At 39.3% G+C, this 13,241-nt stretch overlaps 1 protein-coding gene across 4 annotated transcripts in view; it reads left to right on the top strand.

Moving 5' to 3' along the window:
- Nucleotides 1-13,241, top strand: part of EYA1 (EYA transcriptional coactivator and phosphatase 1) — a 90,153-nt gene that overhangs the window by 20,778 nt on the left and 56,134 nt on the right. The window contains exons 5-9 of one of the 4 annotated variants that reach the window (XM_033512294.1): nt 667-736; nt 1,111-1,253; nt 5,299-5,421; nt 11,969-12,051; nt 12,473-12,659. In XM_033512294.1, the coding sequence (XP_033368185.1) occupies nt 667-736; nt 1,111-1,253; nt 5,299-5,421; nt 11,969-12,051; nt 12,473-12,659 (606 nt within the window). Of the gene's footprint in view, nt 1-666; nt 737-1,107; nt 1,254-5,283; nt 5,422-11,968; nt 12,052-12,472; nt 12,660-13,241 lie in introns of all 4 variants that reach the window. The other 3 variants (XM_033512292.1, XM_033512293.1, XM_033512291.1) reach the window with 3 other exon arrangements.

Below are 13,241 nucleotides of genomic sequence, written 5' to 3'. Positions count from 1 at the left end.
TGTGTTGGTGGGGGCTCCGCAAGCAGCGCTGCTGGGGCTGCTCGGGGAGCCGCTCACAGCACAGCCTCCTCCGCTTGCACGTTTCACTAACTGCACCTGGGACATCCTTATGCAATACTGATTTGAAGGGCTTCTTAGACAGCAGATAAGATGGAAAATAGGAACGTAATAAGGTAATACATAGTCTGTATTACGATTTTTTAATCTTTTTTTTAAAAAGAGGCGCGTGCTCTGAAGCGGGCCATGTGTTTTCAATCGAGGCAGGCATAAAGCTCCTTCATAAAATGTAGGTCTTAAAAATTCTAAAAGTTAATAAAATGTTGCACTTGAGATATCAACAATTCTTTGAAAATATGAAGGGAAATGTTTCCATTAGGAAATAGGTTGTTTGTATAGAAAATGTTGCCTCTGTGCAAACAAAGAATAAACTACGGCTCAGGAATTGTACAGAGGGGCAATTTAGTGTTTGAGATTTGCAATCAAAATTTTAATGTTGAGCATTCCTGTATAGATCCTCATAAAATATTATTTTCTATCTAAGGTATCAATGATATTTGAATTTAATTAAAATCTTGTTAATACTCTGAAATTCTATTAGGAAAAATAATATTTATCTTTGGTGTGTGTATTTACACTTCTGTATGCTTTCTTTTCTCCTTGGTGCAGCAATTGGAAGCAGTGGTTTCAGCCCAAGACAAACACACCAGTTCTCCCCACCACAGATTTACCCTTCCAAGTATGATATCTTTTTAAAATAATAATAGTAGTAGTAATAATAATAACTGGAATAGGCAGATTTTAACCTCATTTAAAATAATAATTGAGTCCATCTGTTAAGCCATAATTTAAACCGCAGCAGCTTCCAGGGAAAAATTATTTTTTTTTAAATGCTAAGAATGTATTTGAAAAGTATTTGTAAAGTTCTTATTTCACTTATTATTTTATTTCTGATTTCTTATTGTTTTGTCTCTTAAAGTTTCTGTTGTCTAGCACAGCCTATCATTATGTGTTAATGAAGCAGCAGGATTATAATAAGGCTAAAAATGAGTACACACATGTCTGTCTAATGCAGTGTCTGTCCTGTTTTCTGTCATTTGTAATCAATAGCAGACCCTACCCACATATTCTTCCTACCCCATCTTCACAAACGATGGCTGCGTATGGGCAGACACAGTTTACAACGGGAATGCAACAAGCTACAGCCTATGCCACTTACCCCCAGCCCGGCCAACCCTACGGAATCCCTTCCTATGGTAAGAAATCACAGCCATGATAGTTCATTCCTGAGGTAAATGGTTTGTTAGATCAAGATTGTGTGACCCTTGGGTTAGTACTTAGTGGGACAGCTGTGCTCTGGGGCATTTCTTGTGGAGGACTGTTAATTTTCCCACCTTGGAATGAGTGATGCTTTATGTATTAAAGAGCTAAAAAGCTGCTCAAGATTAACCCATTTTGGCATCAGGAGGAGAGGTTCATTAGCTTTTTGTGGGCGAAATCAAAAATACAGGAGGGAAATGGGAAAAGAGATCTGAGGGCTTCCATGACACAGGTCCAGCTCCTGGTGACCTGCTCAGGTCTCTGCTCCCCAGCAGTGCATGAGGTTACATTGGGACGTAAATGTCTGAATTTCAGCTGATAAAGATTACTAGAACCCAGATGAATCTGTGAGGCTGTGCTGATTTTAAGCAGGCAGAAAAACTGATTCAAAAATGCCTCCATCAAAAAAAATCCCCTCATTTTCCAATGTTTTAAAACTCCCTGGAGGTGAAAATTGAGGTAAATTGCCAGTAAAGCTCTGCCTGATGACAAAGATAGTACTAAGTAGCAAATATTTCCCAAAAAATTTAATTTAAAAACAAGCTGCCATGGGTGAGACCATTTTCCTGCCAGACTGTCTGCTGGCAAACCATGTAGCAGTGCAGCAGCAAGGATGCATTATTAGAAAATAGGTCTTATATTCCTCTGGAGGAATATATTAAAAATATACAATCCACATGCTTTGAGCAGTATATTTTGTAAAAATATGTTCAGATAATTTAAGTTTTATACCAAAAGGACAGAACTTACCATACAAGCTGTTCACTTTAAAATTGTTAAAAGTTTTAAGTGCAAAACGAGCGAATCTTTCATTTTGAAGTCTGCAAGTTGAAAATCCACTGGATCTCAAAGATATCCTATGGCAGATTATGGTGAACAGTAGATAAAAGAACAATATTATTATTTCCCCTTACTTTATAATTTTAAGTATAAATTGGATGTTTCAGTTTCAGTTTGAATGCACATGTTTTAAACTTACACTGTGAGATGGGGAATCTTGGACACATGCACACACATATGCACACAGAGGAGCTCCTGTTGCTGATGAAAGCTTGTCTGCTAATTCCATCTGGATCAGGTGGGATGATGACAGACAATCCTTTTTCCCACACTGTTTTTGTTGACCTGTTTCTCCTGTGGACACCTCGTATTCACATTTAGCTGACTGTCAGACTAGGCTTGGGCAGCCCAAACTGTGACTTTTTTGGTTTTTGCTTGGTTCCCCTGGATTAAATCCTGGTCTCACTGAAGTCAACTCTAAAATTCCCACTGACTTCAGCCAGGCCTTGATTTCACTGCTTGAGTTTAGCTGTCTCACTGTCATCAGAGCTGTAATTGAGAGTTGCTTTACTTGGCAACTGCTTGTAGGGGTTAACATGCTTGCCTGCTCTTTTGTTATGGTTTGGTTTTTTGCCTAGTCCATCCCCCGTGCCTAGGACTTCAGATAAATTTGCAATGTTTTACATTGCAGAGCTACTTTTGACCACTGAAATCCTCAGCTCCTGAGCCAAGAGAATTTTGACATGTTTTGTTCTTTTCAGACTTGTGACATGTGGCTGGTGCTAAGGTGCTCCTTGCTGATGTACTTTAAAAAAGTAATATTTAAAAGCAAATAACTATTAAAAGTTTTGGGATTTAACATATATTTTTCCATATTTAAGGCATACCATATAATCTTTGCTCCCAAATGAAATTGGGCACTAATTTGCAATAGGCAAGAACTGAAGCTTTGCTTAGAGCCAAAATTCTGCTCTTTGTTCTGTGGTTTAGACCCCATATACCCTCTGTCTTGCCTTTCTTTCACCCAGGCAGAAACCTTACAGCAGTATAAAGGGAGAAGACTTACGCTTATGTGAAAGGAAAAACTGAGTTGAGGCCTCTTTTTGTTTCTTTACTCTGGGTCTGCTGGAAGAAAGAGTATTCATGAGTTCCTGTATCAGCCTGTCTCAAGTTTTCTCTCTAGAGTAGAGTTTAGGAAGGTGCTGTCTCAACTGTACCACTAGCCTCTTCATTTTTCCAGTTCCCCACCTCCACAGCCATGCAGGCAGGAAGGGGGGTGGAGGGGAATGCCATTGACAGCTGTTGCCCTAGGGCTCCTGGCTCTGCTTCATCTGTAAAGCCCCTGAGGAGGCTGGAGAATTTCCTGGAGATCTTTCCTCCTGCCTGCTCCAGCACCAGCATCTAGCAAAGGCTTTGCTTACCAACTTCTTTACTTTGAAGATCCTGGCAGTCCTCTTGTGTCACTGTCCCTTCCCACTTCCTTGAGTACATTAGACTTGGGGGAAGGGAGCACCAAGGTTTGATGAGTGAAGGCTTTCTGGATGAGAGCAAGCGTGAGGGTAAGTCCCAGGAGATGAAAGGCTCTTCATAGCATGGAGGTTTGCAAAAGGGTGTGTCAGTGCCAAGTTGTCTTCACATAAGTGGCATCCTCCTCCTCCTGCTTTTGATCATCTCCTCCTGCTCTGTCTGAGATGGACAGTTGGATCAGGCTGTTAAAGGAAATTTAGACTAGAAATTTAATGCTTAATTGATTTAGTTAAACTTTCTCTAAGCTGTATTTAATCAGCATTTCAGAAGCCCTTAAACAGACAACAAATAGGGATTGTTGATACCAAACCATCCATAGCAGGAGTTTCCCCTTGGAAATGAGGTGTCAAGATTTGTCATTCGAACTGCTTAATTGTAACATGAAACAGAAGAATCAAGTAAGCATCAGGGAAAAACAAGCAAACAGGTTTAGCTTGGCAGTTAGAAGGTCTGGCAGAAGGAATTAAGGTTAATTAATGACAACAGTTGAGAAAGAATTACTTAGATGTTGGAAAATATGCTGCCATTTGTATATAGGGAAGTATTGAAGTTTTGCCAACACAGTAACTTCTGAGACCTCTCCTACCTTGAAACATTGTTGAATATTGTCTAAAGAAAAATCCAGCTAGGAAATGGATTTAGATTAGCAGTAATTTTCAAAGGAATGTTAGTAATTCACACTTAGTTAATTCGGTTCAAATATTGGTTTCTGAACAATGAGGTATCACGGAATGCCACAGTGAAACCTAAGAATATTGTATCACTTTTCCATTACTTTGGCTATAATTATTTTTAAATGGTAGTTCATGTTGGGACAACCTTATAATTAAAACTAAGAGACAGAAGCTGAATTGTGTGCATTTCCTCAGTATTTTGCTTGCTGATATTTGCTTGCTCATTGCCTTACAAATTGAGGGAAGAATCACAGAAACTGGGCAGCAAGTCATTCATTGATCAGACTTTGGATTCTTTTATAGCTAAATTTAGAAATGAGAGAGTAATGTGGTGTGTAATGGACTTCTCTGTCAGTGCAGATTAATGACTCTGCTATGTTTTTCCCAGTTCAAGAGATTGCTTCAGGAATAGTTCCTGCCTCTTAGATGCTTATTTGTTAAGAACTGAATTAGTGTTTAATTACCTTTGAAAAATCATAATTGCACTTAATACTGCTAGTTCCCTCTATCCACTTCTAATTCTTTAAAAAAACATTCTTGGACCTGTGTAATTTTCATATAGGAATGATATACAGTGCAATTCTCAGTTATGTCGTTAATGGGTAGATGGTAGGAGAGCTTGGCTATGCTATGCTTCATTAAATTCATATAAAGTTGCTAATCTACCTCTGTGTAATGTCATGAATATATGGAAAAGTTTGCCTCTGGCAGGAAAGGAAAAAAGGAATAATGCAACTTCCTGTTCATGTATAAATTTCTTTTGCAGTTATTGGAAACACAGTTTTGAATTTAACCTCTCCCTGGTGAACTTCAGTTTTCAGTGTGCTTTTAGACTGCCCTTACCCTATTAATTTGTGCATGCTCTTAATATTCATTCTCTCAGGCAATAGTAGGTGTATGTTAAAATGGCTGTTAATTAAGTGATTTTATTTTCCATCCGTGTTTGAATATGAACAAATAGATTTGCTGTCACTAACTGATTTAGGTGCATTGTGGGCAGGCATCAAGACAGAAGGTGGATTGGCACAGTCACAGTCACCTGGACAGACAGGATTTCTAAGCTACGGTGCCAGCTTTAGCACACCTCAACCTGGACAAGCTCCCTATAGCTACCAGATGCAAGGTCTGTATAAACAGATATTACCATTAATTCGATATAGCTGCTGCTTTTGTGGGAGATTTTCCTCCTTATTTTGCTAAATTTTGCTAAATAGAATGAAAATGAGCGTTTGCTGGAGCATTTAACTCTGATTTTATTGCAGTTGGAGATGAAATGATGACTGTCTTTGATGAGAGAGCGACAGGTTAGCTCTCAGCAGTCTGGAAGATCCCTTCCTTCATTTAATTTTAAATAGTGTTCCAGTGTTATTACAGTAAAAAATGCATCCCTGAATAGCAGTAGTTTAGCAAATAGTGAATGAGACAAAGCTAGTCCTGTAAAACGTGACAGGATTATGAATTTAGGAAGTGCCAAATATAATTTGACACCTGAGTGTGTTCGAGGAGGGAGAAGATAAAAATACCTACTGCAGCTGTGGAGGTAGCTAAGTAATGATTGAAGTCTGTTTCTTTGATGTCTATTTAAAAGCTGTAAGTCTTTGTATGTGCAGGCTATTATTATCAATTATATTTTGTAGCTGTAGTTGCCTGTTTAGTTTACTTAAAGTCTTTCCACCTTCTTCTCCCAATTCCTTTTCCCTTTTCTGTATTGAGAAGCCACTGTCTCTGGATTGTTCACCACTTAATGGATATTTTAAAAAATCTTTGTTTACCAGAAATAGCTAATTTGGGATGTCTGCTGCAGGCCTTTTCACCTCTGAATTTGGCAGCAGACATCAGGTGTGTTGCAGATTTTGGAATTATTGAAATAAGTCATCAATCACAGAAATAGAACACATTTTTTTATAAGTTTACCTCCTTTTTTTATTATCAAGCTCAGTCTAAACTGTGTGCCACCAAGTAAACACTCCATGAAATGTCTTGAGGCAGAAGTACTTTCAAAGACTAAGTGGATAAGATTTTGCTTTTGTTCCACAGCTTTAAAGATATATTGATCCAGTCCTGCTCAGGCACAAGAGAGATGTTTTTTGTTGCATTTTTTTTAATCTTCTTTTGAACTGTGTGTTGCGTAGTGCCACAGGGCAGAAGTGACCATCTGACATCTGAAATATTGCTGACTTATAGTGTGCTCTGACAAACAAGAGGGACAGGACCAGAGAGGCAGATGGATTTTCATCTACACGCTGAATAGTGATGATCTTCTCCCCATCAGAGTAAATATAACCAAGCAAGGTCACTGGTTTTGCTTTCTGCAGGCAGCTACACAAAAAAACCTCAGACAACAAACACACCTCCTCACCCATCTCCCCCCTACAAAAATCCTACTTCTCTGTAGGAGAGAGATCAAAATACTTGCTAGCAGTGGCTAAAATTAACTTCTGAAATCGACATTTCAGCTTTTAAGGAACTGATAATTCACGGTTGCTAGGAAGTAGTGTTATTGAAAAATCATGTCTGTGCTGCCTATAATTTCTATTGCAGTAGTGCCTTCATGCCACAGTCATATACTGGGATGCTGTTGTGTTAACTTCTACAGGCAAATAAAAATATAGTGCCCCATAGAAGCTGGAAGCTAAAATTAAACACACAGTCTAGAAGAGCCTAATGAAACAATACAGCTGACACTATTTATGTATAATAAACAGTTGGCATCCCATACTGGTTATCTAAGGGCTCTAAAGGCATTTTTTTGTAAGATACTGAGTGGAGGGATGTCAATAAAAAGGGATTTTAGGCAGGACAGGGAAATAGTTTTGCAGATGTCTATGGGAAACTCATTCAGTAGAGGGAGGGAAGAAGGAGCAGCATAGGATAACATAGAGAGTGCTTGGAAAATTTTAAGTGAATGCTGTAAGTAATGTGAATGCTGGCATTAGTAGTGCAAAGCTAGGACTCTGTCAATAGACTGCACAGAGTCTGCCATGATGGGTATTGCTTTTTTTTTTTGTTATATGCAAAATTTGTATAAGATCAGAATTGTTCAGCAGAGTGACAGTTGTCAAGAGATTGAATAGTAAGATCTCAGAAAGTATTTCAGCTGTATACTTTGAGAGGCAGGGATCTTAAAATATTCTGCAAAAAGAAATATTTTAAAGATGACCCAGTTGTGAAGCTCTAATAAGAAAAGGATCAGAAGCATTGATTTAATTATGGAATTGTCTGCAGGGCTTAGGAAGGAGGGGATCTCCTCCCTTGCAGGCTAGAGCCTGCGTTCTGCTCTAGCTGTGCTGTGCTTGGGCTGAGAGCTGCCCACCTGTGGGAGTCAGTGGATCACTGACAGTCTGGCTTGGGCAGAAGAGCCACGAGTTGGAAGGTCCCTGTGGTGTGTATGTCCTTCCTGTTGTGCTCATAAGCAGCACAATGTGTGGGTGAGGGAAGGACTGGTCTTCTACAGAAACCTTAGAGACTGTAAGAATGGAAATAAGGAGAATATTTCAAATGAAAGGGCTGGTGGAATTGTTAGTTGCTAAGTAGAGAAGAATCACATTGCTGAGCAGGTCTTTCTTGCAGTTAAATGTTTGACAATATATGTCTATACTATACTTGAGAATATATGTCTTTGTAATATTTTAATTAATTAAACTTTTGTATTTGAAACAACTCAAAATTGACTGAATTCTTCCTTTGGATTGAAAGGAAGAATTATCAGCTGTTAAAAGTAAACAGGAACATTTGTTTCCCTTTCCTAATTTAATTTTGGAAGGAGAACCTATTCATAGTTTCAACTATTATTTAAGGACAAAATTGATTCTTATGACAGAAGACTGGGTTAGTGCTGCTGCTGTTCAGTTGTTTGTGCAGAGACCTCTGGAGAGGAAAATGAGTTTATTTCCCTTTTCTCTCTAGCAGTATATGGGCAGGCTGCAGCCTTTGCCTTGTCATAGCCTGCAATAGCTGTTCTCCATCTCCTGCGTGCAGCTGCTGAGCTGCTAAATGGAGATAATGGATCCCACAACCTACTTCACCACGGAGCATTACATGACAGCGCGCTCGGGGCCCTGCTGGCATTCTTGCCTGCAGCAAAGGGGATTTCCTAGCGGCCTTGCAGTTGTCCTGCTCATGTTCCCTGGCTGGGGTTACCTTGCACTCCAGAGCTTTGGAGTTAATTCTGGTTCCTCTCCCTGGGATGAATGTCTCCCTGCAATGTAGAGACGCTGCCTCGTGGTGCGTGTGCAGCCAATTAAACCCAGTGCTTTTCCTGACCCTGCTAAAATTACAGCGCCATTAGTCACCGAACAATAGTGGGGAGAGAGGCTGCCAACTTATGAAAATTATGGGGAGAATTGCTGCCTGTGATTCTTTTGCTAAGTTTATTCTGGTAATTGGATTTTTGTTTGTCACAAATTTATAATCTCAGTAAGGGAGGGTGCATAGGGGAGAGGGTGAGAAGAAGACGCAGGCGATTCTGCCACCCATCTCCCCACTCTCCTCCCCCACCCTCTACTTTATTTAACGAGTGTGTTCCTTAAGCTGTTTTTCATATAAGTTGCTTCATAGATGTTGAAAGACCACTTACATGACTAATGGCTGTGGGAATGGGCCGTTGCTCCTATATTGGCAGACTAATAAGGATTGCACAGTGAGGATAAATGGAGTGGAGAAGGGCTGGGGGGAGCAGCAAGGGGAGAACTCCATTTGCAAATGTCTTATTTGAGTCTCCTTTGATTGTGATAAAAAGCACGGCTTTTACCCTCCACCCGAGTACCCTACCACTGGAAGGGTGCTAGACCTGTGATGAGCACTAGCTTTGTTTTAGTTACCAGGGCTGTGATGATAGAGAATAACTATCTGATTGGTTTGGGAATTCAGCCGTAAAAAAAGTAAACGTTAAGGTATTTGGTTATTATTATACAGTATAAAAATATTGTGCTGGATGGCTAAGCAGTTACTAGGACAACAAGGGGGAGTTTGCCAAGGATTTTTAAACACTGTAAGCAAACGGAAGAAACCTTGAGTTTAAATAGCCCATCTGGCCGTCTACAGCTTTCCCAAGAGAGCTGCACTAAACTTCTGCCACATACATTGTACCCTGATGATAGACATAGCCCATGGCAAGGAGACTGAGCTAGGAAAGCAAATGGGCTTCTGTGGCCAGTACATGGGGGAGGACCTTATCCCATGCCTGCGGTGACACAGGGCGTGCCCCACGCCTGGAGCGCGCCCTAGTCCCAGCAGGGTCCGGCCGCCTTCCGATGCTGACTGGGATTCCCAGCTTTAATGTGGGTCAGAGCTCTTTGCAAAATAGACCTTTGACCTGCAATTTACAGCTTTTATCACATTTTAAAGCCATGTAGCCGGCCAACTTAGGGCAGTAAATCTCGCATGTTTTGTAGTGCTTCTCATTTTTGTGTTTGTTCAGCTAAGGCAGGATAGCGGCTCTATGCCATGTTACGGCTGAATATTTAAAAAAACAATTTGCAAAATCATGAGTATTTTAAAAACAACTTCAGGCCTGTAGTTCTGGGTGGCCCACAGAGCTGTTTTTGAGAAACCTGCTTCATGTTTGTTACGGTCTAGGAGACCCTTACCCCTCCTCCATAGAACCCAGTGCTGACCATGAGATGAAAGAGATCTGCGTGTTAGAGTGTGTGTGTGTCTTTGTCTGAGAGGGAGAGATGCTGGCTGGCATGTAATTACTTTAATCATTTGCTCTTGCAAATTATTTTCCAAGCTTTCCAAGGAAAGATAATGTATTCCTCAAACAAAGTCTGGAGTTTTTTCTACTTATAACTATGAGGGGCCTTTTATATTTTTTTTGAGTGGCTCAAACTGTGCACCTTTAAAACCTGGGTTTGAATGTATTACTGCATCATTCAAAAAAACCCTACAGAAATAAGAGACACAGTGACTTACATTCTTCCAGCCAGAGCACTATTAGAAATAAAATATCATTACAAAGTTTTTCAATTTAAAATATTTTTCAGCTGTATTTTGGCTTTCGTGTTTGTTACAATTAAAAAAATAACATCTGTTTTCCAATTTCAAATTAAATTTAAAACAACATGTTTTTCTCATTAGTACTGTTTATCTGTACTATCTGCTAAACTTGGATGTCAACTCTTCGGCTGAAGTAATCTGATTTTAGTTCACAGGATTAGTAGCATCTATCAACAATCAGAGATTTTGCACTAGTAGAAGAAAGAAATGTTTACAGTCATTTCATATGTTAAGTTTAAACTTCATCCTTTACTCCCACTGCTGTTGAACTTCTTTTCTACTTCTTTGGGGATTAGCTTGTATGTGCTTTTAGTAACATTTTAGTCATAACATTTAAATATTTTTCCTTCTGACTTCTCACAGCTACAATACCTATTGGTATGGAATTTTTTTAAGAAAAGTAAATAGCTCACAAATGTCCTTCAGGGGTTGTAGTAATTATGAACCCCAGCCTGCATTCTGTCCTCTTTGGAGTTGCAAGAAATGTCACTTCTCCCAATGAGCAACCTCTTCTTGGATTTGATTGTTAATTGAGTTGTATCAGGTACATCGGAAGATTGGTGCATCTGTGTGCCTGGCTCCCTCGTGATTTTCATCCTTCCTTGTCTCCTTTGCTCACCTGCAAGCTTTGCTCCCAAGGTCTCTGTACACCTTTGCACTGAGGCAGATTTTGGTGCTGAGGGAGGCTGTAAACAACCTGTGCACTTTAATAACCTGTGCTGCCTGGTGCTCTCCTGCTGGACGAGTTCAAGAGGTTGCCTCATTACAGACTTTGTGGTGGCTTATGTAGCTTCACCCTGTGCATCCATATGTCTCAGCTGGTGCCTGTGTCACTCCTGGGTTATAACCAGCAAGGCAAAACAGCTGAAAGGGGGTGGCTGCCCTTTTAGTGGAACAGCTTCTCAGGTTGGGTATTAAACGAGAGACCCATCTGTCTATTTTGGTGACTCATGAAAGCTGGAGGAGGGAGATGAAGGCAGTAATTCAGTCTCTGGGCTAAATTCCATCTTGTGTCTCCCTTCTCAGAGAGGTACATTTTTTCTCTTGTGTCATGCCCGGTACACTCTGTCAAAAGAGGGAAGGTTTGCAGCCTAAGGCTGTCTCTGATCGATCAGTGAGTCCTAATGGCTTTGCAGTCAGACTGAGCTGTTCAGAGCAGGGACTTATGGCTTTTGCTGCTCCTGTGAGGGGCTGATGCTCTGGGAGGGGAGAGGACACAGTTCTCAAAGGTGAGAGGAGAAACAGAGCCACCAGGCTTTCATGAGGGGAGACGGTGTCTCCCAGAACAAGGCTTGCCCTTATTGTTAAAAGGAAAAAATAATAATAATAAAAAAGTAAAGAGTATAAAGAAACCTTCATTGCTTCCACAGTGCAGGGTGTTATTTGTTATTCAGCGGGGCACAAACACCTAATTTTCAATCAGAGCTGAGGTGGGTCCAAAATTCCAGTCTACATTTCAAGGCTTTTTTTTTTTTTTAATGCAATAATGAAACACAGAGTGTAAGAACTATGAATTATCACTTTCTATGTATTAACGTGTTATATAGAGCTGAATCGGTCAACATATGGGAAATATTACAAATATGCCATAATGTTATGATATAATCGTGTGATAGAAGTTATTTTCCAATACTTTGTTTTAGTAATTCACATAATTTTTCATTTCATTTCAGGCAGCAGTTTTACAACATCATCAGGAATATATGCAGGAAATAATTCACTCACAAACTCTACTGGATTTAATAGTTCACAGCAGGTAAATTTGTAAATATGAGTTCAGCTAACTTTGGCAAACTTAGAATTCTCATCCACTACAAACATGCAGCCCTTAAATATCTTGTTGAAAGAAATTGTCATCCTTTATTTTTAAACTAAAGTTTATAAATGTTTTCCTTCAATCTGTCATCTTGCATTCTAGAACTAATTGTCTGAGGTTGACATTCTTATTCACACATCTTCAGCAATGTGCCTACTAAACTAATTGTATGAGAAGGCATACTAAATTATGTGTAATTTAGACTTTGTTTTACTGCCTCACAGTTTTAGCTCCTACAGCATCCAGTCCAGGAAGCATACATACTCAAAGTCTGACATGTGTTTGTAGTTATATTTTGGAATTTATACTAAAAAGTAGCAAAACTTTGATGGACTATTGAGTTGCTTTTTTTGTTTTGCAGGAATATCCCTCTTATCCCAGTTTTGGCCAGGGCCAATACGCACAGTATTATAATAGCTCACCATATCCTTCACATTACATGACAAACAGCAACACCAGCCCCACGACACCCTCCACAAATGCAACATACCAGCTTCAAGAACCACCATCTGGCATCACCAGTCAAGCAGTTACAGATCCTGCAGCAGGTAATTACATGGATTTTATGGTCCCTATGAGGCACGTTTTTGTAAGTTGAAAGGGGATTGAATTGGATTTTTTTTTTGTGTAGTTGTTGATTTATTTTTTTTTTCATTATTATTTCTTAATCCTGAGCCTGTGACATATCTTGGACAGATTTTAACAGAATATAGGCTAAAGGAAAAAAAAGATAAGTAAAAGTTTTAAAACTTATCTGGAATACAAGTTGTTTGTATTTATTTGTAAAGTGTTTGTGTTAAAAATTGCAGGAAATGGATAAGTCTTTATGATAAACAAGAACCTGGTGCTTTTAATCTCTGTATTAATTAAGATAAATCCCTTTGATTTTTCTTAAATAAGACTGAAATCAAGAGGCCTTCAAACCATAACCCAACTCTCTACTTAAAAGAGAGCTTTTGAGTTCTTTGTTTCAGAGGACATAATAATGCTTGCAATGGAGAGTTGAAATTGCACAAGTGTTTCCATTTTAAGAAAAGATTTTCAGTGGCTTATTCTTTTTCCTAGTCATTTTACCTTTCTTGGTGGAATTTGGCAGTCCTTTACTAGTTGAGATATTTTTTGAACATTTA

The sequence above is a fragment of the Parus major genome, chromosome 2 (genome assembly GCF_001522545.3).
Source record: "Parus major isolate Abel chromosome 2, Parus_major1.1, whole genome shotgun sequence".
NCBI classification, from domain to species: Eukaryota; Metazoa; Chordata; class Aves; order Passeriformes; family Paridae; genus Parus; species Parus major.
This window is presented reverse-complemented; position numbering and strand designations above follow the sequence as displayed.